The sequence below is a fragment of the Paroedura picta genome, chromosome 11, assembly GCF_049243985.1.
Source record: "Paroedura picta isolate Pp20150507F chromosome 11, Ppicta_v3.0, whole genome shotgun sequence".
In the NCBI taxonomy this organism is placed as follows: Eukaryota; Metazoa; Chordata; class Lepidosauria; order Squamata; family Gekkonidae; genus Paroedura; species Paroedura picta.
The window spans coordinates 7,239,331-7,266,737 of NC_135379.1; the positions used below are offsets into that span (position 1 = coordinate 7,239,331).

The 27,407-nt window shown below is 41.3% G+C and overlaps 1 protein-coding gene across 1 annotated transcript in view; it reads left to right on the forward strand.

Annotated features, from left to right (window-relative positions):
• The first annotated feature begins 630 nt into the window (after positions 1-630).
• Positions 631-27,407, forward strand: part of DNAJB6 (DnaJ heat shock protein family (Hsp40) member B6) — a 42,273-nt gene continuing 15,496 nt past the window's right edge. Inside the window, exons 1-8 of the mRNA XM_077304237.1 lie at positions 631-803; positions 8,738-8,829; positions 9,374-9,483; positions 10,054-10,107; positions 10,822-10,932; positions 15,763-15,894; positions 16,634-16,775; positions 17,589-17,659. Of these exons, the coding sequence (XP_077160352.1) occupies positions 8,765-8,829; positions 9,374-9,483; positions 10,054-10,107; positions 10,822-10,932; positions 15,763-15,894; positions 16,634-16,775; positions 17,589-17,659 (685 nt within the window). The 5' untranslated portion in view covers positions 631-803; positions 8,738-8,764. The remainder of the gene's footprint in view (positions 804-8,737; positions 8,830-9,373; positions 9,484-10,053; positions 10,108-10,821; positions 10,933-15,762; positions 15,895-16,633; positions 16,776-17,588; positions 17,660-27,407) is intronic.

Below are 27,407 nucleotides of genomic sequence, written 5' to 3' on the forward strand. Positions count from 1 at the left end.
CTCAGAGTCAAAATATTATCAGACTCAAAATAAGCGTCATAATAGTGGTACATAGAAATAGAATGAAGCCCAGCATGGATCCTTATAATTTGACATTTGGATCTTGACAAGCCATGTACACTGGCACGCAAAACTTTGCAAAGCATCTGGAGATGGAAGAACGCCCATCAACCAAAAGAATTTCGAGACCTATCAGATGGATTCCGGGGTGTCTAAACTGTGGCTCCCCAGACGTGCATGGACTACAATTCCCACAAGCCCCTGCCAATGCTGGCAGGGCCTCATGGGATTTGTAGTCCCAGGGCATCAGGGGCGCCACAGTCTTCTGCAGCAGTTAGCTATGGAGAAAGCCATGCTCCCTGGTCTCAATTTCCCCAAGGGGGCGAGGGCAGATTCTCTCAGAGAGCACACATGACAAAACCAGACAAGGCCACAAAGGAAAATCGCCGAAGCTGCCCCTAGATTACGATTTGACGGCCGCGCGCATGCGCCCCGTCCCCCTCGCCCCTCTCAGGAAAGCGCACCGACCCCTCAGAACCACAAGGGGGCGCCCGCGCTTGCTCAAGGCGGCGAGGAAAGAAAAAGAAAGAAAGCGTTCCTGTTCTAGAAGTTTCCGGAACGTCCGCGGCCTTGGCGGAAGTGACGGCACGCGCTGCATCGCGGGGGCGGGGCCGGCTGTCTGCGCGTGACGCACCTCCTGTTTGCGGCCTGGACGGGAGAGAGAGGCTGTCGCTGCCGTCGCCGACCAGAGCAGAGCAGAGCGCGCCGCGGGAAGGAGCCTGTGCTGAGAGGGGGCAGAAAAGGCGAGTGGGGGGGCCGCGGACCGTGTCGGGCGCCCTCCCCGGCGGGGAATTCGCGGCGGGCGAGCGGGCGGGCAGAGCCGTTGTGGGGCCCCCTCAGGCCGGGGGAGAAGGAGGGGGAGGGGCCGCCGCCAAGTTGGGGGGCCCCGCAGCGGTTACAGGTGTGAGGGCGCCTCTCCCCCTCCCCCCCCAAGCGTTCTACGGCTCGCGCTGCCTCGTAATTGGCTGGAGCAGCCGCGGGGGGCGGGCTTGTCCATTGCCTCCTTTGCCTGCCCTCTTTGCAGTGTATCCCCCCCCCCCCAATATGGGCGCGGGACTCTGGTGCGCAGACTCCGTTTCACCTCCTCCGGGTCTCAAGTGGGACTCCCGGGAGGGAGGAGAGGAGGGGGCGGGCAGGCTGTCCCGCAGTTCCTTCAGTAACCTCAGCAAAACAGCCCAAGGGGCGCTGTGGGGGTTGGAATGGCGCTTTTTAGGAATACGAGGGGAGGGGAGCTGGTGGAAGGGGTGACTTGCTGTTGTTCCTGGCTTGGTGGTTTTGTTTACGGCTGGAACGAGTCACTGGGGTGGGGGAGGTGGGTGGCTGGCTTGCTGGGGGTGGGTAGGTTTCTCCAGTGCTGCTGTTGCAATGATAGAAGTTTGCGGGTTTCCTTAAGCGTTTCGGAATGGCCCCACGGGTTTAACCACTGAGCCGCTTAAAAACAAATCCCCAAATGTCTGTCGTGTCGTTTCCATTGTCTGTGCATGAAGGGTGTCAGCTGGTGTGTCTTGAGGGGAAAGTGGTTTAATGAGCTAACGTCTTGGGATCCGGTGCATGCCTTCTTAGAAGTGAGTGCCGCTGTATGCAACTTAACTTTGATTAAAGGGGGAAAACTTCATCAAGTTTTCAAGGTATTTGGAAGTGTTTTATTGGGCTTATATCTAATTGTGGAAATACAGATGGTGCCTGTCTGTGTTCTCAGAATTTGTAATGGTAGCTTGTTTTATTAGGAATCTTGGGTTCTGCATTTTGACAAATTGATTTTAGAAATTATGGCTGGATATACATTTTGAAACAGTCGTTTAAGATGAGAAACATTCCTTCTTTACATATTCTTCAAGAATAGTGGTAAGCCCAGTTGCCTGAAAGTAAATGAAAATGTTGAGTTTGTGAGGTCATCAGTCTTTTTCAAGTGGACCATGAAACAATACTGTATGGAGTCTAGTTTAGATGTTTCCCTCAAGAATATTTGTTTTTGGAATGTTTGAGAAAATTGCTATACTGTCTTTCTGTTTCTGTATGAGTTACCCAAAAGTTGTTTGCAAGACCAGTGATATATGTATGAACAGCAATATATAAACAGTAGAATTAATATAAATGTTTGAAATAAGCGAATCATAGGTTTAAATATTGATTCAGCAGGACATAGGTTTAATTATTGCATGGAATAGTCTTAGCATAACGTTTTCCATTAAAACTATTGCTTGGACATGGAGTACTAAGAGAATAATAATTTTGGATGAAGGGTACATAGGAAGGAATAGTTCTAATTATAGTTCATAGTACATGGATTTAGAAGGCAGTTACACAGATGTCCTGCTGTAAATCTTTATTTAATGCTAGTGTTGTTTAATACTGCAGCCCACTCCACTCACAGGTACATATGAGAATTTCCATATTCATGTATGGAACTGTATGCTGGCACTATAGGCTATGAGGACCAAAGGCAGCATAAGAAATGATTTTAAAAGTTTGCAAAACTCACATTGTAATGGTGATAGTGCAAATTACTTTTATCTAAATATTGTAATGGGTACATTATTTCTTATTACCAATGGCCTTGAAAAAACGACTCAACAAGCCAGATATATTTTTCAGCCACTGGGGTTTTATCAATGGTTGAATTTTGTGATAGTTACTATAAAATCTAATGCTAATTTTTTTTTCAGTTTCTGAAAACTGCTGCTAGCAGAAGTGCAAAAATATCCATTTGGTGGCCTGTAGGACTTTTTATCTCTCATAAAGGAGGAGGATCTCCTCAGGGTTAATTTGACAATATACCCCCAGAGCTGTTAGTATCTCAATGAAGCCATTCTCAAGATACGTACTTTTTCATGAATACTACTTCATTGCTCAGGGTGCATGAATGCAATATGAATGTTACTTACTCTAATTCAGTGCTACAAATATCCCTGTCATAACAATGAGCTTTCCAGTTTATTTAAAAAATATTTTTATGCTACCTTTCCACCTGAACAGGGTCCCGAAGGTGGCACTCATAAAAAACATAAAAACAGAATGTAATAAAACCACTTAAACAGTATCAGAACCACAGAGGAGGACCAATTTCTTCTTTACTCAGTGGCAGAAGACCTCAGGCACTTAGGAAGTTCTGGTGCCACAACCTAGAAAACGTTTCTTGGAAGAAGAAAAAGAGTTGGTTCTTATATGCTGCTTTTCTCTACCAGAAGGAGTCTCAAAGTGGCGGGCAGTCGCCTTCCTTTTCCTCTCCCCACAACAGACACCCTGTGAGGGAGGTGAGGCTGAGAGAGCCCTGATATTCCTGCTTGGTCAGAACAGCTTTATCAGTGCAGTGGCGAGCCCAAGGTCACCCATCTGGCTGCATGTGGGGGAGTGGGGAATCAAACCCAGCTCACCAGATTAGAAGTCCGCACTCCTAACCACTATACCAAGCTGGCTCACTGCTCAATTAGTGTCAGATGGTGGGGGCAACCAAAACAAGGCATTCAAAGATGACCATTTAGCAGACTCCCTCTGGTTATGGGAGTAGTTGGAAGCAGTATCAATCATGCATTCAAAAAACAATCTTCGCTTGGATGCAACAGGCCTTGTCCATTCATTCTTTTCACTTATCAAACAAAAGGGTCAGTGAGCTTCAGAAAGGTCCATCTTGTCTGTGGGGCAGAGATTGCTGAATCTCTTTGAGTGCTTCCAGTAACAGCCAGGCAGAGGAAGATAATAATAAATGTTGGGAGCAGTGCTGCCAAGCTGTGAGATAAAATATATTAAGAACTGAAATGAAATTTCTGTGTAGCATGTTGACCTGTTGCCTAAGATTTACCGAACTTTTTATTACATACAGAAAATACGTTGAAGTGTAATTGAGGTAATTATACCCTGCTATTCTTTCCAATGGAGGCCTTAAAGCAGTTTATAGCATTGCTTTCTGCTCCTCCATTTTATCTTGTGAGTGAGACTCTGTGAGGTAGTTATGCTGAGAGAGTGTTGACTAGGTCACTCAATGAATTTCCATGGCAGAATGCAGATATTTGAACATGTGTCACCAGACTGTTTGACTACTGTATTGCACAGTTTTCTAAGTAGCAAGAGAGGTAAAATGTATAAAAACACCAGCTTGAGTGATGACACTGCTGAGCTTTGCTAAGAAAAATGGTTGCTAAAGTGGGTCAGTAGCAAGAGTGCACTAGTAGCTGTTTTGTTGGGCACAAAACTTAAATCTTACAAATTTAACCTAGAAATCCATGAGTTTGCACTGAAGGAGGTTAAATGGCCTGAGGGGCTTTTTGCTTTGTTCACTTTATGCTGTGGAGTAGTGTGCAATGTGCAGATTTAAGATTTCACAGTGAAAAATTCCTTAACTAATTAATTACATTTATATTCCACCCTCCCCTGAGGCTCAGGGCAGTATACCAGGGTTGCCAAACTGTGGCTCTCCAGATGTCTACGGACTACAATTCCCATAATCCTGTAGTCCATGGACATCTGGGGAGCCACAGTTTGGCCACCCCTGCTGTATACATTGTGTTTATGCCATTAATGAGGTAAAGGTCTGAAAGATAGGGAAAACATTTGAAGCCATTTGGAGCCTAGCAACACATTGCTTTACTCATCCGACCTGCTGGGAGCAAACAACCTTTTCTTTGCTGAATTTGAGATCAGAATTGATGTAGTCCTTTAGTTGGTAGTCAGAATATGGTAAAGGCTTTTGACCCAAGCTTCTTAGGATTAAGGATACAGAAATACCAAGACAGGCAAGTGGAGATGGGGAACTTGCATGTACGGGTGCAGAGTCAATAAGGCCCAGCGTGAGTTCATTGGTGAGTTGATACTCCCAGAAGGAGGAAGTGAGGAGTAGTCATAAATAAATAATTTTACATCCTTCTGAGTACTAATCTTTCTTGAGACCTTTAGAATTAACAGGAGCTTCAGCATGGTATTACTGCAGGTTAGCTTAAACATTCAAATCAGATAGCAGTTTTTTGAGATAGTCATTTTCTGAATTATGGTTTTTTCTTTAGTTTCCAGTTCTGTTCTTATTGATGTCAAAATTATCCTAATCTACATACATGTTGTGATTGTGTTCCTCTAGTGGGGGATAAAGCTTGGGAGCAAATAAAAATGAAAGGAGATAGACAAATGTTGCATCAGCCAGTTTTGTTTTCCCATTTTGGCCTCCCTAAATTTGGGCTTGATTTAGTTCATTCTTTTGTTCCACATTTTGGAATATTTGGCTAATAATGGTACATAGTGACTTTAAAGTACAAGCACCATATTGTGAAATATCAGGTCAGTGCAGTCTCAGATCTGTATAACTATCATTTGTTCTACGTTTTTTCCAACCTTGCTATCTGAAGGCCTGTTTATAGAAAACATTGGACCTTAAACTATTTAGACACAAAGCCTGTGTTCATCTGAAGATTATCACACTCTGTTAATTACATCAAAGTCTTCATTGCTGGTCTAGGCCATATCAAAGACTACATTCAGCACCAGATACTTAATAAGCAAATCCCATTCAGTTTGAAATTAAGTATGTGTAGACAGAAGATAGTCTATAATGGTCAGAGAACCATGGAGTATCACCATATGGCAGCCAAAGCCTGTCCTATGGGGTAGTCTAAATTGCTGGGGAGTTTTAGTTGAAAAGAGAAGATTACCAAGGTGGAGGACATGGTAATGGTTTTTAGAAAAGTGTCATTATGATTCATGATTTTAACACATTAAAGTTTATTGGTAATGATTTATGATAACCTGGAGAGTGTGTGTGTGTGGTGCACAGTGAACTCAGGGAGCCCATAGATGTGCAGGCAGCCACTAGCTTAAATAGCATTAAAAAGATTACTTGTGTCCATAATAGGTAGGTCAATCAAGGCTGTTAGTCATTGCAGCTAAATGGGACCTCTGTGTTGAAAGGCACCATATTGGTTAGTGCCAGGGACTGGAGATGAAGCTGGAAATGGTGATCATGTCATTCTTAAGTGGGCCTGGTGAAATTGTCTTAACAAGGGCTATAGATCCCGAGCTTACCTTAGGAAGCACATGTAGCTTCTCTGCACAGGTTGCAGCACAATTCACACAAGATGCTGAAATCACACAAGGATTTACACAAGGAAGCTTTTTTCCATATTTAAATTAGGCCTCAGGTATGTAAAACTTAATATTCCCTCAGAGTATAGGTCCAGAGTAAGACTGGCAGAGTCCTGGATTAAAATAGAAAGAATGCTTGTTAAGGGATGTTGGTTTTAAACTACGGCCTTTTGAGAGCACTTGTCTCCTACTTAGGGGAGAAAAAACTGTCCAAGACAAGCAGGATAATAATATTTTATTCTGTGATAGTGAACTTCATTGCTTGTAATATGAAAAAACAAACACTTCTACCATGCCTACGATATAACTATTAAAACTTTTACAGTCAATTACAATTAATCTGTTAGGTATCTCAAGAGGGGCCATAAGATCACTTGATCAAATGGAGCATTTAGCAGCTAAATGTTCTCATAAGTGGTATTTTTGAGTTTGTGTAATTGATTTAATTGCTTTCTCTGCTTTCCTGTATCTTCTACATTGGCTTATCAGTGTATACAATTCACTATTCAAGCTACTTGCTTGAACTTTTGAAAACCTGCAACTGATCTCTTTTTAATATGGTATATTTAAATGAAAGGAAGCTTTAGTTTCATTCTGATTGAGTTGCAGTTTACAACTATGAATGTGTATCTGTTCATTCCTGATGGGTTTCCTGTTTAAATGAAATTCCTTCTTTGGCAGGGAACCATTTGAGATGTTAGACTTACGCTGCTTGAGTTAAGACTCTGTTTTAGAATAACAAACTAATACTACGAATTAAGAGTTGCTTGTATTTTGTTTTGTTTTTTGTAAAAATAAACATATTGATACTATATTTGATAGCCCTGATCATTGCTGTTCGCTCTTCCTTCCCCCCCCTAACCCAGAAGCTACTTTTAGCTACATGGAGCCTGTGATTCCAGAGTGTAGCCTGAAGATTTCTGCTTATTTTGGTTGCTGAAAACAAACCCAATTTAATTTCACCATAATCTTTCACAGACTAGATCCCACTCCGTTCTATCTGAAGAAGTGAGCTCTAGTGTATTAATATTTATGCTGGAATAAAATAATGTTGCCACAGTACTCAAAATTTGTTTCTGGAGCTTGTTAGTTGGTGAACTATTTCTGGCAGTAGCTCATCGTTTGAGTCCAGTGGCACCTTTAAGACTTAACAAAGTTTTATTCTGGGTATGAATTTCATGTGCATGTACACAAAAGCTTATACCCAGAATTAAACTTTGTTGGTCTTAAACATGCCACTTGATTGATTCTGTAAAGGTTCAAGGGGGTGGCAGGCTCAAGTGGATGAGCAATAGGGTTGTGAATGTCCTGTATAGTGTGGGGGGTTGGACTAGATGACCCAGGAAGTCCCTTCCAACTCTATGATTTTATGATTCAAATTTTGTTCTGCTTCAGACCCACACCACTACCTACCTGAATCTATTTATTTAAAGCCCTTCATGATCAACGTATTTGAAGGACAGTTTCCTTAAATTGGTCCCTGTGCACCAATTTGGATAATCAGGCAGCCATCTGTTGGGTGCACTATCTGGCTTTGACCAGAGCTTGGCCCTTTTTAATCTTGGCTCCAGCCGTGTGAAATGGGCTCCTTGAAGAGATTTTGTGGAGCCACTTCCTTGGAGATCTTCAGGAGGGGCAGCAAGACCTCCTTGTTTTCCAGGGCTTTTGAAGGAGTGTATATGGCAGTGGTTCCCAACACCCGGTCCGGGGACCGGTACCAGGCCGCAGCTCGTCCTCCTCCCCGGCTGCTGCCTCGAGGGCTGCCCTGCCACTCTGCTGCCGGTTCACCTTTGGTGCTCTCCAGTGGCTGCCATGGCTGGGGCTCCCCCTTGGTGTGGCACTGCACAGCTGCTGCTGGCAGCACCCCCCATTGGGTGGCGGGAAGTCAGGGGCGCCAGTGGGAAAGCAAGCGGAGCAGGGGCTCAGGTGGCAGCGGCCCTCAGCGAAAGACTCTCCTCCCAGGCCTCAGTAAAATTGTCAAGTGCTGACCGGTCGCCGGTGATAAAAAGGTTGGGGACCATTGGTATATTGTATACATCTTTTAAGGGAGTTAAGGGGAATTAGAGTCTTGCTGTTTTATCTTTGGTTTTTAGGTTAGGGATGTTTGAACTATTATTGTAATTCCCCTTGAACCAAGAGGAAAGATGGGATGTAGATAAATTAATTAAGTTGGCAGCCAAAAGAGGAGAGACCAAGATTTCTTTTGCCATTTTGCTGTGCACCAGGTTTGGAGTAGCCCTCCCTTTCTGATTTCTGTGGATGGAGGAGAACCTGTTTTTCTCTCAAACTCTCAGCCTCTGCATTTAAAATATTTTTAGACCGGTTTCATCACAAAGCCTCCTCCACAGTAGTTTGCAGTAAAAAGGCAAATTATAAGAGAAGGGAAGTTTGGAACATGTTTTGGAAAAACCCCTGATGAAGCATGTTTAAATTTTTGAGCTCTATTGAAAAGCAGCTTGGTGCTTATTATAGATTTTACTGATGATTGGCTGATGCAATAATACAAAATAATCTGTTAGACTTAGAGGACATGCACTTCTGGTCACTTACCTTGCTTCTTCAAAGGAAATTTGCTCTCTTAGTGAAACAAGGCCTTGTTTTCTTTTTACAGAGCTTTGGTAACAAAGAAATCTAAAACATGGTGGATTATTATGAAGTTCTAGGAGTGCATAGGCACGCTTCACAAGAAGACATCAAAAAAGCGTAAGTAATTTGTATTTAAGAGTAAGATATTGTGCATATACTTTTGTTGTTGTTAGGTGTGAAGTCATGTCCGACCCATTGTGACTCCATGGACAATGATCCTCCAGGCCTTCCTGTCCTCTACCATTCCCCGGAGTCCATTTAAGTTTGCACCGACTGCTTCAGTGACTCCATCCAGCCACCTCATTCTCTGTCGTCCCCTTCTTCTTTTGCCCTCAATCGCTCCCAGCATTAGGCTCTTCTCCAGGGAGTTCTTTCTTCTCATGAGGTGGCCAAAGTATTTGAGTTTCATCTTCAGGATATACTTTAGGTTAGCAGTATTTCTGAATCTAATGTCTTTAAGTGCATAAATATCTCTATTTTGCTGTAAGGTGAGGGGTGTTTACCCTGTCCCTTACTGAAGACCTGCCCTGCTGTTTATTAATAAAACAAGAAGATGAACTGCTGTTACTATCCAAGAGTTTAGTGCTGTCTCATTTTGGATGTAGTATTTCATGCATAAAACTAGCATACTGAAAACTGTAACTGCCTCTTTTCATTTCAGGTACCGTAAGCTAGCTTTAAAGTGGCATCCTGATAAAAATCCAGATAACAAAGAAGAAGCAGAGAGGCAGTTTAAACAACTAGCTGAGGCATATGAGGTCCTGTCAGATGGTGAGTATTGAGAGGGTATTTGGGGTTAGCAGATGACTCTTGAAGGAAATCCTAAAGCAGGAACCTGTGTCTTCTATAACTTAGATCAGTTTCTAACATTGTAGAATCTGTACTGGCTATGACTTTTGTCTTCATAATATCAAATAATAAGATCCACATCTGATGTGAGAAAATACAACTTAGAGGTTAAGAGCTTGTGGCCACTTTGATCTTGCCTTAGAGCTCTCATTAGTCTCCAAGAATAATAAGGGTATGTGACTTTCTTCCCATCTTTTCTCATAGAGTCTTTTCTTCGCTCTCCATTGCTTTCTTTAAAGTGCTACAAGCTTTGTCATAAATTGGTCACTGTGTTTTGGCAGCAGTTGACTTTTTTATTATTACAACGTCAAATAGTAACATGTCTGGTCCTGTGCAATACATAAGCACTGTAAAATCTGGCTACTCACATAGATGGAAAGGACGTCTATATGCTTGTGTTGTGCAAAAATCAAACTATAATTCAAGCTTGTAGCAAATGTGATAATATGAAGAGAGTTGTGATTTGCCTTAACTATTCCCTGTTCTTTGTAGCTAAAAAACGTGACATCTATGACAGATATGGAAAAGAAGGCTTAAATGGAGGAGGTATGTAATTAATTTTTTTTCAAAGATATAAATGACTTCTAGCTATAAAGATGTATCTACATTATTCTCCAAACAGACACTAATAGTGATTTGAAAATATTGCTTATTCACATAATGTTTTAAACTGTCTTGAAAGTAAGCTCTCAATCTTGCTTCTAAAGGAAATAAAATTGCTAGAAAAAGTCTTGAAAAATGACTATGAAAATGTATGCCATAAAAGTAGCCGGATTCTCTCATTATTATGCTTTAGCAGACATGGCTACCTTTCTTAAAATAGTAGAACATCCCTGTCCTCTTATTCTCAAATTTAAATTTATATTTATGGGAATTGAGTAGTTGACAGTATGGTGTATCAGGGGAAGATATATATGGATAATGAAACTTAGAAATGAGTTAAAGCAAAATTGAAAACTTCACTGGAATGAGCCCTGTTTATAGTTTAGACTTGAGAGTTTTTGGGAGGAGGTTTACTTATAAAAAAAAAAAAGAACTCTCATGAGTTGGTAATAAAAATGTCAAGCTTTCCTGATTAGTATTTCATCTAAAGTTCTTAAGAATTAATACAAATAATAACTGTATTTGGAAGAAATTGACAACTGACAGATTCCTTAGTGAGAGCTGTATAAATGAAAGTCAAAACCCAATGTTCTGAGATTTCAGTGCATCAGTAGCATGTGGAACTGAGTTGTGACATTGGGTTTTTCTGTTCTGCAGGTGGAAGCCATTTTGACAGTCCATTTGAATATGGTTTTACATTCCGGAACCCAGAGGATGTCTTCAGGGAGTTTTTTGGTGGAAGGGACCCATTTTCATTTGACTTCTTCGGTAAGTATTTGATGTGTGTGTTAAAACTGAAAAAATTGAAAAAAATTGTTTCGTAATTCGATACTCTTCTTTTGCTGTCCTCCTTTGTTTTGCTGTAAAGATATTATAAAAGGGTTCTTAAGTCTTGCTGACATTTAAACTTTTTAAAACTTCCCTGTTCTTTTGCCTATGCACTATTTGTTTGCCAACACATAAACAGGTCTGTTTTCCTGTACAACTTACTGCTTTAGAATAGTCTTTACTGAGATGATACAAGTACTCCATATGGCTGATATATATATTGCTGGCTACTTTGCACACACATTAGTAACTGGTTGAGATGGGCAGTCTGCTTGGTACTTAGCCTTTGAGTGAGTATACACAAAGTTTTGTACGTGTGGGAAATTGGCTGGTGCCTTTGTGTATGGGAGGCTAGGAAACCAAAATAATGTTGACTGTTCTGGTGACTGATTTGCCTCCAAGAATCTACATTTGAGGGACTAGGTATTGAATTCAATCTCATTTTATGTAAATATAAGCCATATATTATACTGGATAAAAAATCTTTCCACTAAGAATTGTGTCGTACAGTGGTCCCCAGCCTTTTTATCACCGGGGACCGTTCAAATCTTGGGAATTTTACTGAGGCCCGGGGGGGGGGGTAGTATTTTGCCGAGGGATGTCACCGCCGCCACTGATTCACTTGCTTTCCTGTCGGCGCCCCTGATTTCTTGTCGCCCGCTGGGGGGCGCTGCCAGCAGCAGCTGTGCAGTGCCATGCTGAGAGGAAGCCCCAGCCATGATGGAGAGCACCAAAGATGAGCCAGTGGTAGGGCAGCCCCCAAGGCAGCAGTCAGGGAGGAGGAGGAGCCACGGCCCGGTACCGACTGATTTACGGGCCAGTCCCGGTCTCCGGACCGGGGGTTGGGGACCACTGGTGTAGTAGTTAAAACATCTTGGATAATAAGCAACAGAAGGCAATTGGAACAAAGGCCTGGACTTCTAAGACAGGCTGGTTAAATCTTGTATTATTATATACACTGGAACACTGAAAAAGTATCCCAGCTGGAATGTGCCACCCTTAGACTGTGAAATTCACTGTTAATCATTAAACACTGTCTTTAAACAAAGAAAACCCTTAATACTGCATAATTCCTAAACCGGCAATACTTGATTTCTTTTCCCATGTCTTTGAATGAGTATTTTGCACCCCAAGATAGCTAGTATTGTTTAATAACAGATTACTCAAGAATTGACACAAGTACAATTGATACTTTTCTTAGATGCCTACTCAGTGGTTATCAGTTGGCTGCCAGAGGAGTCTAATGAAGGATCAGAAGAAGGCTCCATAGAGGAGCTGGAGGAAGTGTATAGTAGTGAGTCAATAGGAGAGCTGACAGAGGAACTGGAGGAAGAGCTAGAAGAAGAATCTGTTGAAGATTTTATTGAGATGCTTGAAGATCACGATGAAGGATCTGTTGATCTGGAAGAACAGCTAGTGGAGGAGGAGAGCTCTGAAGGAGTGGCAGAAGAGGCCCTAGAGGAGGAAGCAAGTTTAGTGTCAGAAGAGTGGGTAGAAGAACCTAATAGTATAACCTTGGAGGACTTGGAAGACGAAATAAGTATAGGTTCAGAGTTGGAAGACATCTGTGGAAGTCTTTAATAAACTTTGTTTTAAGCAATCTAAGATGTCTCTTTGCTTCTCTGATGGGTACTCAGCTGAAGTAGCATAAAGAAGGAAATGTAACTACCGTATTTGCTGGGCAGCTATGTATATCCCAACTGAAGTGCACCCGGCGTATAAGACAACCCCCCCCCCCACTTGGAGGCATGTTTTTCAGGGGGAAAAAGTTTTATATGCCAGCAAATACTGTATTTTTGTTTAAATGCTATTACAAACTCTGCAGCATTGTAAGCTTACTAACTTTAGAAGTGATGAATATTTTTATAACCAGACTTAAGTGGCAGAACTCAAATGCTGGTTTTACGTCTAAGCAGAATTAAATGCCTTCTTGGAGATGAAATTGCAGAGAGCTGAGTCTTAATTAGTTAAAAAGCTTCTAAAAACTGGAGTACACAACTACATCTAACCCCATGAAGACCAAACTGATGCCCTCTGTATTTGTGTACTGTAAATCTACCTACTTGTTATCCATGGCAGATCCTAGGAATTCTTAAGTCTGTATGCTCAATTTTTTACTAGCATAAACAGATAAATACTAATGAACATAGATGACTGTGCTAACTCTAAAAGGAAGTTGCAATTTAATATGACCCAGATAGTGCTTACGATAGTGGCTGGAAGTTTTGCTACTTTAATTCTAGTGTTTACTGAATTTGTTACCACTTCATTAACATGATTTTGGTGTTGAATGGGTTTTGCAGGTGAGAGAGTTTACTTAAAACCTCAAAATACCAAACATCCCTAGACTTACAGATTTTTGTCTTCGATGAGGCAATATTCTGTAAAGTTGGCAGTTTTGTTTAGTTGCATTGTTGGTATTTAATGTCTTGTATTGTTCTGTATAGCCAGTCTGGTACAGGTTTTCCATCAGAGCAGAAAATCACACATGCTTATGACCCTCATCTGTTGGCTTACTTTTCCAAGCCATTTAGGACCTGTGGAAGTTTTTTGATAGCATTTGAGACTTGCTCATCTGTTTCCTCTTAGCGGTTGAAAGCATACATTCATACTTAACAACACTGTAGCAAAAAATATACAGTAAAAATACAAATAGATAGATTTTATCTCTTACTATCTTATTTCAAAGTGATGTTATCCTGAACTGAATGGCTTGCTCAAATGGTATGTCTGTATCATAAGCGTCTTCATGTGAAGCTAAAGGCAGTGCTTGCTTAGTTGTTTCTTTGAAGACTCAGATAATTTCCCACCAGAGTCTACAGGAATTTTCATATCCCATTCCCCAGCTGTATTGGGGGGGGGGGACCAACACACCTGCAGAATAACTTACTTGCAAAGAAAAAAAATTGAGAGCAGAGACAAGAATCCCACAACAAACTGGTGGCCATCTAAAAGTTTCAGTGTTAATATTGGACGTCTTCCATGTAGAGGCAGCAGCTGCCCTTATATATAAAATTAAGAACTCAGGTTGTAACTTATTGGAGAGGTCTGACATTGGCTAGCTGACCTATGTAACCTTCTTAATACAACACAACACAAAGATAAAAATTTACCTGTGCACTCCTAAGATAGTCTTGATTTGCAAAATATCAGATTTATCTCTCTTCAAGTTTCTATACAGTTATTTTAGATTCTGTGTTATTTTAGTATTTTGGTTGCATTGTGGTCTGTGCACGGTGACAGGCCAAATTTTTAATGCAGAAGGTAGTGGTAATGGAGACTAGCCAAGCAACCTATTGTCAGAGTGAGAGTACTAACTGGCCATGTAAAAGGGATAGAATTGCATGGGCAGAGGAAGAAAAAAAACTAGAAAATCTTTCCAGGACTCATTGTTATAATGATAGCAGAAGGAAACTTGGGATCCCCGTTGGATTTAAACTGACTTCCCTGTATAATATTAGTATAATGTAACCAGAATAAGACTGACTTGAGATTGTTTTCTGTACTTCATTCACAATCTTATAAAATCGTCAGTGCAATTTGACTGATCTCTGTTGCATGTAAACATCAAGTAAAAATAAAAGGCTGTATAAAGATACATAATAATGGCTAGTAATAGAATGTAGCTTATGCCTTTGTGAATAGCCTTCATAGTTTGTGCATCAGTCTGTTAACTAACAGAAGTAAACCAGGCTATTTACATTAATTACATGATAAATCTGTCGGACTAACAAGTAAACTTGCAAGCCTTTTGTTGTGCTTGGGATGCTTGGAGTGTATCATGCCAAATCTCTTAATTGTTCCTAAAGATGTACTGGCTGAGTTAAATGTGCATCCTACTCCTATTTGGGATTTTCAAAAGTAGAATTTCTTCCGATGGATTCATTTTACAGTTTAATACTAGTCAGGATACCCAATTTACTTTTATTATTTATTTGTATTTTAGCAATCAAGCCATTCATATTAGACTATTTAGTTATGTAAAAGCTTTGCATTTAATGAATTGCCACTTGTAAGCATGAGCCTAAAATGTACCTGTATGTGGAGGATGCTGTTCGCTTTGGCAATGAGTTTTAATGTCTAATTTAGAAGTCTGTCATAATACTTGGTGAGTGGGAATCATTGTGTTTTTTTATTCTCATTTGTGAGTATATCTAGAAATAGATCTGGTACCCCTACTTTCTGGCATGGAATAGAAATTTCTGAACATGTTCTTCTTATGTACCTTTAACTTTTACTTTTAGGGTGCATCTGAATTTGACTTTGAACTTTTGAAAAGCTAACTAAATTCATTAGCGCTATATTGCTAGGAAACGACTTTGTTTGCTAGGTATATATATAGGTATTATGGGAAACAATTTTTAATGCAGAATGTTCAGATGCATTCATAGAAGAATTTATGTTTAGTTGAAAGTTAAATTTTGCAAGCTCAATTTTTGGGGACTAAAGAATTTCTGAACTCAAAAAAATTGTGCTAAAATTGCCATGATGCATTAACATTAGTGCATTAACGATGCATTCACAGTAACATCCTTTATATGAAATCAGGTGCTTCTGTTTCTATAGCAGGGAATTCTTCACAAAAAGAGGACAAATCTTAATGTGCTGCTAGGCATAGAACCTTTGCTTAATGGAGTCTGTGAGACATGGGAAATGTGGTATAAGAACTGACTATAGGAAGTTTATAAAAATTAAATGATCTTCACATGGTGTGTAGTACTGAAATTCCCTTGTTCATTATTTCCACAATCTTTTCATTTTGATTTTCAGAAGACCCTTTTGATGACTTTTTCGGTAACAGGCGAGGGACGCGTGGAAACAGAAACCGAGGTGGTGGATCCTTCTTCTCTGCCTTTGGGGGATTCCCTGCCTTTGGGAGTGGATTTTCTCCTTTTGATACAGGTAAGGCTGTTCATGAAACAAATTCATTGTAATAAGTACAGTAGATGTGTAAATCTAATCCTTCACTGAATTACTTTTAGAGTAAAAAAATACTTATAAAGTACAATGCTACATAGCTTAAACTGTAGGCTATCTTTTGAAGAGGCCATGGTATGCATGCAAATGGCCGAAAAGGGCTAGAATGATGAGACAACATAAGGGAATAGTCGCCTGGTTCTAGAATATTGCTTTAGACATAACCTGAGGCTTCAGTATGCCCTGTGGGATTTCTGGCTTCCCCTTTGAAGTATCTAGGTCTGTTAATATGCTATGCATTATTTTAGAAATGTACACAGTTTCAGAAACGACTTCCAGTGTGATTGTTTTAATTCCATCTAATGTGCTGGAAAAGTAAATTAGATCATATGGTGTGAGACAGAAAAAGAACTAAACGGCCCTCTATGAAATATTGGTCCTCTTAAATTTAAAACACAAACTGTTAGCACTAAAGATCCCAGCTTCCTCTTGAGCTCAGTCTTCAAGAACGAAAGCACTGTGATTGTACCCAGTGGAACTGGCCAGAATTCTGTATTGCTTAGATATTTAAAATAGAAGTTTAACATTATTATCCATAGTCGCACTGTCATCCATTCTGATGCTTGAACTGAGAAGCGATCAGTCGCAGTCTGTTTTTCACTTTCTTCCTCTGTAGATGTTGTTTTGGTCAAGTCCATTTCTGTCATTTGTATTCCCTCACCAGGTTTTACTTCGTTTGGCTCTTTGGGACATGGAGGCCTCACTTCATTCTCTTCAACATCATTTGGTGGCAGCGGGATGGGGAACTTCAAATCAGTATCGACTTCAACTAAAATAGTGAATGGCAGAAAAATTACTACAAAGAGGTAGAGTGACTTCAGTATTTTGGTATGGCAGTAATGTAAACACTAGAATAACATAAACGTTGTTAAAGGTATTAAAATTAAGCACTGTTTCTTTCTGAACTACTTGGGCAAGGTTGAACTGAAAGTTTTTACTATGTACACTAGTGGTACAAAAAGCAGTTAGTATGCCTGTTAACATGTTTGGTGTGGGGTGGCGCTCCTTAATTGCAGGGATTTGAGGTGTTTTATGGATTAGAAGAGCCTCTTGTGGCGCAGAGTGGTAAGGCAGCCGTCTGAAAGCTTTGCCCATGAGGCTGGGAGTTCAATCCCAGCAGCCGGCTCAAGGTTGACTCAGCCTTCCATCCTTCCGAGGTCAGTAAAATGAGGACCCAGCTTGCTGGGGGGTAAACGGTAATGAATGGGGAAGGCACTGGCAAACCACCCCGTATTGAGTCTGCCATGAAAACGCTGGAGGGCGTCACCCCAAGGGTCAGACATGACCCGGTGCTTGCACAGGGGATACCTTTACCTTTTTATGGATTAGAAATGTGAAAATTATGGTTGCTTTAGTTCTTGAGATACTTTCTAAGGTCTGTCTGAAATTGGGATAGCGCTTAAAGTAGCTTGCCTAAAAAGGATTCAACAAAGACTTTGGTAATATAAATGCATACAAATTGTTCTAAAGCTTTTTCACAAAAAGGAGCTTCTAAGTCTAGCTGCTGTATTTGGTGCCTATCTGGTCCTAATCACTTTATGGGCAAGATATTCTTGTTCCGCTTGATTTGCTATTCAGACCACTTCAAAAAGACTATTAAATGGATTTTTATCCTGCAGAATTGTTGAGAATGGACAAGAGAGAGTAGAAGTCGAAGAAGATGGCCAGTTAAAGTCTTTAACAATAAATGGTAAGGAGCAGCTGCTACGCTTGGATAACAAGTAATTCAACGCACGCATTTAACAGAAATTTTAAGCTGTAACAAGCACCCTTTGAGGATTAACAGGAACATTTTTTGAAGATTTCAGACGAACTCTTTCATTATACTTGTACGTAATCTAAAGTATTTATAAACGGCTCATCGGAGCTCATGATACCGTCAGACTTTTGCGTTAATTGCTGGGACCACATGAATAGGAGCACTTTTTGTTCTTAAAATTGTTGTAAATTTCTGTATGCACTTTGCTTTTTATTAAACATGGTTCTAGGTAACAGTGATCCTGCGTTAGTGCTAGGGCAAAATTGTACACTAACACTAGCATGAATCATGCTTTTTGTTTTTGTTTTTTTTATTTTGATATGTGAGCCAATTAGTAGTTTACATCTGCTGTGAAGTTAACATTTCCAAGGCAAATTTAATTTCAAGCTTTTCAGTATTTAGTAGTGAATAATGTTAATATGTTCCTGATGGTGCGTTTCTGGTTTAAACAAATTAAGGATGTTTTCTAGTTGTGCATGAATGCTGGCTATAGTAAGTTTTGACATCTAAATGTGTAATGTTAAGCCTAGGCTAACGAGTTAAAGCTAGTAAGGTTGGGTATTTTGTCATTTTGCTAAAACATTCAAAATGAATAAATTCTGATGTTTGTGGTGCATTCTTTCATGGGTAACATTTGTAGCTTTATTATTATTTTTTTGTGCGCCTGTAACCTGGATAACAATTCTTTGCTTTCAGCACCCGCTTCCTTCAGACTTCCTTTTCAACTGTTCTCTCTATAAAATTGGATGCCACTTAAAATTGGTCACAGTGTTCCCAGCTAGCCAAATGTAATTCTTTTGAATTAAGTAAGAATAACACAAATCTGTGTTTGTAGACCAGAGCTTCCCAAATACAGCTTTCCAGTGGGCAGTGGTATTGAACGTTGATGGGCATTCTGTCTTTTCTTCCTGACAAGAGAGGCTGCTGCCAAAAACCAAAATAAAGGGCATGCATTAAGTGATTAAGAGCCTCTTGTGGCGCAGAGTGATAAGGCAGCAGAAATGCTGTCTGAAGCTGTCTGCCCATGAAGCTGGGAGTTCGATCCCAGCAGCCGGATCAAGGTTGACTCAGCCTTCCATCCTTCCGAGGTGGGTAAAATGAGGACCCAGCTTGCTGGGGGGTAAACGGTAATGACTGGGGAAGGCACTGGCAAACCACCCCGTATTGAGTCTGCCAAGAAAACGCTGGAGGGCGTCACCCCAAGGGTCAGACATGACTCAGTGCTTGCACAGGGGATACCTTTACCTTTTTATTAAGTGATTGCATTTTGTCATGAAAGCACCCAGGAGATCCCATTAGGACATGTCCTGGGACCAGGCCTCAGGGAAGACAATTCTGCATTGAGCCATGAAGCTGTAGATTGCAGGGGGGGTTGGAAAAGAAACTAAGCTGCTAATTGGGAAGAACTGCTCTGAGCCATTAGCGTTACAGCTGAGCAACTGGCTGCTCTCGCCATCATTTTTAATGTCAAAAGGGCCTAATTGTCTTGACTGTATATAATAATGTATAGATGGCACGTGACGTATCATGGGATCAGATTTTCAATTGAGAGCACAACGCTGTGTGTAAAATCTGTCCTTTAAAACCGCATGCCTCCATTTAGCAAACATGCCTGCTTATGCATACACAGACTTTGTGTATTGTCTTCTAAAAAAATACGCACATTGTTTTGTACACCAAAGAAGCACAAGCGGAGCTCAAAGAGCAACACAAGTGTCCTATCTCCTCTTTCCTGCAAACCCCCCACCCCTTACTGGCCACTATATGTGGTGTGGGGGGAGTGTGACAAATAGGGCGAATTAACAAAAATCCCCCCTTCCACCAATAGCAAACAGGGTGTTAAACAGAGGACCTTTCCTAGGATACATTTACTTTAAAACATTATTCAAGTGAATGTTACTAAGGCCCTTCACAGCCGCCTCGGTGATTTCTCTCCTCATGTGTATCATCTAGTTTCCCCATCCTACCCGATGACTGTCTTTATTATAATTAAAGTTTTCTAAATATTTAAACGTATTGAGAATGCAGGTGCTTCGGTCAACCAAAAGACCAAATGAAATCATCTAGCACAGAACTTCACGATATTTAAGTTGTTGCTGAGATCCTTGATGCTTCGCTTCTGGTCATTTGGATCTGAAATGTAACCCTCACTTACTAACTTTGAGTGATGCAAGCAAAGCCCTGCACATTTTTAAGCATGTGCTAGTTATTTGATCTGAGTGGGCGACACTAGCCTAATTAAGTCTATAAACCCTTTTCTAGAGGGGAAACTAGAGAGCCTCTTGTGGCGCAGAGTGGTAAGGCAGCCGTCTGAAAGCTTTGCCCATGAGGCTGGGAGTTCGATCCCAGCAGCCGGCTCAAGGTTGACTCAGCCTTTCATCCTTCCGAGGTTGGTAAAATGAGTACCCAGCTTGCTGGGGGGTAAACGGTAATGACTGGGGAAGGCACTGGCAAACCACCCCGTATTGAGTCTGCCATGAAAACGCTGGAGGGCGTCACCCCAAGGGTCAGACATGACTCGGTGCTTGCACAGGGGATACCGTTACCTTTACCTTTAGAGGGGAAAACTCTATTAATGTTACAGAAATCTATCTGTCATGTATACGAAATTCCCCACATACTGAATAGTCCCATAACCACATACAAAAAATTAGGTTGAACCACATGGCCTTTGCTTCCCACCAGCTGATTATGTTTCTGGTTCCTTTTCGGCCTGCTGCATTCATCCGAGTTGCTAGCTTGGGCTGCTGGCTTTATGGACTACTTCCCTCACATATTGAGAGACTTCAGCTGTGTATGACCTGTGGTCCATTGCACATATACAGAAAGTTGACGTAACTTCAGGTTACTTGGCCCTGAAGCGGCAGTTCTAAAACTGTGGCCTAAAGTCAGGCTGCAGAATATCTACATTTGTCATCCCCATTGCACTCTTTGTTGGAGACCCTGTATTTTTTTCTCTACAAGTCAATAGAATTTGACTTTGACCATTTGGGAAAAAATGATGACAGTCATGGAAACCAGTTGTGTGCGGTGGCGTCCGAATCAGCTGTTCCAGGCCGATGCAGGCAGTGCCGCACACTGGGTGGGAGGGGAGGTGCATAACTTGGCGCACACATGCAGGCACGGAGCTCTGTGGCGCAGCACTGGCTGCATTGGCCTGGAACAGCCGATTTGGACACCGCCATGTGCAATCCTACCAGTGATTGACTGCAGTTGCCCCTGTTCCCCATTATGCCAAATGGGGAGGGAAGTGTGGCCCTCTTAACAACCGTGCAGCTTCTTGCTCTGGTTGCCATCTGTTACTACTTCCACTTTCCTGCTTGTTTCCTGTTTCCTACACTTTGCATCCCATCTGCCCTAACTTCCTGCTTCAGGTCTTGGTTACATCAAAACCCCTTGTTTGCTGTCCTAGTGAAACTTGGGGGTAGTGCCTATTCACAAGGAAAACTATCTTGGATATAGAAAAACAATCTATGGGTGAAAATACCCAGTCAATACAGGCAAAATTGGTACGGTTGGTTACATACACTTGAAAGGTAGACTTTTGTGGGTCAGTTCTGAACTAGCAAGCTCTGCTGCTTACTCTCCCTCTAGAGTGGTTGTGCATTTTGTCAGTTGTGGGATGTCCTTGTAGCAACTGGCTGGTATGAACAGTAGTTGCTGCATCTTTGACACCCAGGCAAAGTCTAGTGGGGGAAATGGTTGTTTCCTGTAACTTTATATGGTGCTATATTGGTGGTTGAATTTTTTTTTGTACAAATTTGGGAAAGTCTCCCAAGATTCTTAAAAGTGGTCAAAGTTCTAATAAGGGGAACAGCATGATTTTATTCAGACATAGGCATTGCAGTGGCTACAATTGCTTCCTTGAATAGAATGTGAGATATTTTATATTTCATTGGCTTGAAACCTGGTTCAGATAATGTAGCATTCAACTTGAAGTCATAAATAAAATGCAACTTTATCTTAAGTGCGATGAATTAACTTGTCTTCTGTCTAGTCACTAGATTGAATGCTGTCATTGTACCTTGGGATTGATTTCCAACAAGGTATTGCTAAAACTGTCCCTATTTCTAAGTTATGCTTGGTAAAGGAAGAGTACACCAACCATTTTGTAAGTGACACAATTCTGAGACTTTTCATTTTGAAAGTTTAGCACTCTTCATTCTCATGTCTGAACTTTTGCTGTTGCTTGTCTGCCTGGCTGAACATAATTGGTTTGCGTGCAAGTGGCATTTTTGTCTAAGTGTCGTGCATTACCATGTTACAGTGTGTTTGAAGTATTCCTTTTTCACCAACCGCATTTCCAGGTTCAGCTTCAACTCAGAATCTTAAACATGAAATGTGTCTTTGAATTGTACTAAAATAAGTCACTTAACCTCAGTTTCTTCATCTGTGAAGTGCATGCTGTATCTTGTAGCAACAAGTATTTGAGAGAACTTGCTATATTTTTTTTTAAAAAACAACAATGAGTTGATAGTCTGCAGTTCACTCCCTGTAGCTTGATTATGATGTGGTTTAAATCAGAGGTAAAATGCCAGATATTTTGAGCTGGTTGCTTTGTCAGAACTTTTCTAATATGAGCGAAAAGCTTTGGGTACTCCACATTTTTTTTTAAGGCATTTTTGTTGTTCTGGATTCTGTAAGCATTTTATACCAGTTAAGTGCATTTACATATTTCATGTAAGTTTATTATTATTCATGTAAGGGACAGCATTATGAAAGCCCTGCCCCTAATTGGTGAGAATTTTACACCAGATATTTCCTACCTACTCTCAAGAAAAGTCTTAAGATACCCAGTTCTAAGCCTTAGATGAAAATGTTATATTTAATGTGCTCTCGCATAGAACAAATGACTCCTTTTACGTTCAGAGGGACAACTTGCATGAGTATATCCTTGGAGTCTTGAAGTGAATCTGGGTGGGTTCATATTGCCTATTGACAATCCACATTTCGTGACGATCTCTTTACAGGTACACTTTTTATCCATTGAGTACTAGTGCTTTTAAGCAATTTAAAGATCATCAAGAGCCTCTTGTGGCTCAGAGTGGTAAGGCAGCCGTCTGAAAGCTTTGCCATGAGGCTGGGAGTTCAATCCCAGCAGCCGGCTCAAGGTTGACTCAGCCTTCCATCCTTCCGAGGTCGGTAAAATGAGTCCCCAGCTTGCTGGGGGGTAAACGGTCATGACTGGGGAAGGCACTGGCAAACCACCCCGTATTGAGTCTGCCATGAAAACGCTAGAGGGCGTCACCCCAAGGGTCAGACATGACTCGGTGCTTGCACAGGGGATACCTTTACCTTTACTTGCTTTAAAGTGTTCTGAAATTTCTGAAAAAAAGGAGTGTGGAACTTAGATCCAAGCTCTTCTCTACCATCTGATTATTTCTTGATGTATGGGAATCTCAGACAAGGGCCAAGATTCATTTGGTTGCTTACGCCCACGGAATGGCCTTGTGCTGGCTCAGTGTGATTTCTGAATTCTTCTTTGAATAGCTGACTCCTGTGTCATGATCATGAACTGCTTTTGACACTTCCTTGAGTTGAGATTCTGGTGCAGGAGCACAAAGTCTGCCAGTGCAGCCTTAAGCAGAGAAATGATGCCTACAGGTCAACATAATTACAAACATAAACCCATAAAACTTGCACTTTCATTCAGACTGGCCTCTACTGGCCTAATTATTGGCCTTCATTTTTTCTCCCTGCCCTTTCAGACAATGGTGTCTTCTGAAGAGTATTGAGTTGAGGCCCACGTGGCCTAAAAGCTGGCTTTTTGAGCAGTTAAGACCTCATAGCAGTGTAGAACTTGTTTGTGTTTGGTCTTCTTTCTGCTCTTCTATCATTTGAGTTATTTTTCACAATTGTCCTTTCAAGTGAGAACCTGCAACCTTCAGCCCAATGTTTTTGCAAAGTGCTGAGTCAGCTGCTTAGATGTGCACTGGGAACATGGGTTAAAGCTGTTGACTTAGTTGTAGAGATTCTTTTTCCATTTAAGTCACCTTGTCCTTAAGACCGTAATAAGGGTGCTAATGTGCCACTTGACTCATAGCTATTCTACTTGAGACTTAAAAGGCAGCTAACTATGCTTTGCTTTATGTGTCCTCCCTGGAAAGTTTACATAAGATTGGAGCCATGGCAACAGTATTTTTTCTTTCATGAATCACTGCAGTTTGAGTGCACAAATACTCTGTCCCAAGCAAACTAACTTATGGGAGGCTCTCAAAAGTACTGTGTTGCATTAGATACCCAGTATGAACAAACAAACCAAATAGTCTGCATTTGTCACATAATTGGGCTCTGGACCACAAGCAAAATCCTTCGTTGGTTGTGGTGCTGGAAATTCCCTAAATTGCCCTTGTCTTGCGTGTCAAGTTTGGGCCTGTTGGTGACGAGCAGCCATGATAAGGCGTTGAAATAGTGTATGTATAGGTCAATATGGGTCAGAATTTGGTGGCTAATACAGCCCACTGAGCCAGAGCACACCGTCTGGGGTGTGGTGCCACATACATCTTCCTTGCACCTGCCTGCTCACTTGCTGAAGGTGACAGGAAAAGAGAGAGAGAGACTGTAAAATGTGTTGGTTTTCATGACTCTTCCCTTCCATGTGTGAGGATTTGGTCTTGAAGCTGTTTCTTCCTGTATTCAGCTGCAGAACTATGAACTTTTAAAACACTTGGACAGCCAGGTAAACTAAATCCACAAGGCAAATTCCTATAGTTAACTCTCCCTAGTCCTTATGAATTAATTTATATGATTGCAAAGTTCAGATATAAAACACCATCTTTCACTTTTCCTTTCTAAGTACACTTAAGAGTCAATTTATTGTGCTAGCACAGTTGAACTGCTTCTCTTGGGTTTGGCTGCTGGGTACATAATTGTATAGATGTAACTCGGTGTTGATAAATCATGGACGTAGGAATATTTGTTTCTGCTTGGAAAGTCCTGATTTGGAATCTGCCTTAGGAATTACTGTTCTTGTCTGAGGAAGAGTGCTTGCACTCGAAAGCTCACGACTTGAATAAATCTTTGTTGGTCTTAAAGGTACCACTAGCCTCTGATTTTGTTTTGTTGTGATCTTGTGCGTGTACTTGGTTTATGTAGTTCCCCACTCATTCAGTAATGTTCCTGCTCAGTCCCTTCTAATTATAGTTGAAATCTGTTTGTGCTACCGTCATCTACTTATAACTAGTGGTTGAGCAAGGTCTGTGTTAAATATAAAGGCTGTTTGTGTTTTCGCTAACCTTATTCACTTGACCGTGGTAATATGAAAGTTATTGCAGAAGTGATAGTTGGCTTGTACTGTCAAATAAGATTGTGTTTATGCTTATAAACATTCCAGATACCATACTGCTTCATTGTGAAATAGGACACGGAAATTCAATATGGGGATTAGTAGAAGTCATTAAAGCCTTCCCTCCCAACCTAGGATTAAGTTTTAAGAAAGGGGGGTGGGGAGCACATTTTCCAGTGCTTTACCGGAGTTAGTTGTGGGAGGAAATGGTTCACCTAGATCAGGGGTAGTCAAACTGTGGCCCTCCAGATGTCCATGGACTACAATTCCCAGGAGCCCCTGCCAGTGCCGCAGTTTGACTACCCCTGACCTAGATTGACCAAGGTGCCACGTTGATATAGAGTGTTTAGCAATGAATGGCCAATGAAGAAGGAAAAACAGAGTCACTTTCCCTTAACTCTTTTCTTCCCTGTCCATGAAATTTGAGGCATTTCATTTTTATATACATTTAGTTTCTATATAATTTTACTTGGGTGCATATTGCTGCATGTTACTTCTTAGATAAGGGTGGCCTGTTTTGCCTACACAAAGCAACCTGGCATAAGATTTCCATCAGTGGAAGAGGCTGCTATGCTGCCTGAGTGGCTTCCTGCATTGATGGGACCCTGTTATCTTCTGTTCCAGCTGATATGGAATATCACCCATTCATTTCTATATTAGCTTTTATTGCATGGCCAGAAACAAAGCCAAAATAAAGGGATAAAAGAATTGCATTGTTACCAATATGCAGGATAAACAGTTTCATACCTGTTTCATACCTTTGCACGTCACTTTCTGTACCTTTTGTACATCATGTACTGGGAATTTGCGGTATACAGATAACGCTATCCATGCTTACTGCTGCTTTTTCGGAACTTGCAGGGTATTCAAGGGTCAGCACATGATCTAGAGCAGATAATGCAAGCTAAAACTTGACGGCTTGTTAGCAAACTTAAGTTAAAATAGTTCTTTCATGACTACACAGTGCATGCAGTCGGTACGTTTTCTGCCAGATCATGGACTGCAGTACTTTTGAGCAGGTGCTAAAGCCAGGTGGGGTGTCTTTGCCACACACACAGCTCCTTGGGTAGGAACCCGTGGCAAACATTATTATTCACAACTCAAGATGAAATCTATCCAGGGCAGTAACCTTGCCTTTGCATTCAATTAAGCTGACTGTCCAGTCCAAGTGAGGAGAACTTTTCAAAAATGCAAATAACTAGGCCTCCAGTGAGGCATTCCCATTAGCAGTTTTCAGGACTCCAGAGAAACATTTCTATTAAGGCCTTTACAAAAAAATTGCCAGGTTAAACAAAGCCTCATCACCCAGAGGTAAACTACTGGATTACTTGCTCTTCTGGTCGTAACAGATCTTTAATAAATCTCCCAGAGGTTTTTTTTTTTTTTTTACAAGGTCATGATGTCTTGTTTCTTTTTCTTCCATTTTCCCCACAGGACAGATGATATATCATGGTGTAGTGCTTGGGAGTGGTTAGGAGTACGGACTTCTAATCTGGCATGCCCAGTTTGATTCTGCACTCCTCCACATGCAGCCAGCTGGGTGACCTTGGGCTCGCCAGGGCAGTGATAAAACTGTTCTGACTGGGCAGTGATATCAGGGCTCTCTCAGCCTCACCCACCCCACAGGGTGTCTGTTGTGGGGAGAGGAATGGGAAGGCGACTGTAAGCCGCTTTGTGCCTCCTTCGGGTAAAGAAAAGTGGCATATAAGAGCCAACTCTTCTTCTCCTTCTGGCTGCCTTGCCTTGCCAGTCTTCTTTCAGCAGGATGTTTACCAGATGTCCAGTGTACAAACAAAAATTCCATAATTAAATAGCAGTAATTAAACGAAGGGAGTATTTCTAGCAAAATAAAGGGTGTGACAGTGTCTTAAGAAAGTTGCTTTAATGTTCAGCACATGATCTATTATCTATGTGTTGCTGCTGCTGTTAGTATTGCTCTGTGTATAAAGAGATGCACTTGAGGTGGATCCATGCATGGTTTTCCTGGCTTACCTCCAAGCAGGGAAAATTCACTTGTACTTCAGTTGGTAGCCATTCAAGTGACTTCTGATGGAACCAGCTCATTGGTGGCATGCTGACTTAAACATATCCAGCATTGTCCATGTTTGCATTCAATCCTGCTGCCTTTAGGCATTTAGTGGTACCTCTAAAGCAAGGTGGGTGGGTCCTACTCCCATGTATCTCCAGCAATTCTCCCCCCCCCCACACACACACAGTAACCTTTTTATAGTGAGTTGGTTCACTGCAGTGCTTTTCCAGCTTCCCACCCCACCCCTGCATTTCATCCCTTCAGTGTTCCTGTAGGAAGCATACCCTTAGTGGAGAATAGAGGCATTTACTACTAGTGGTCTGTAGCTTTTGTCCACTGGCATGTGTTCAGAGATTTGAGGAGAC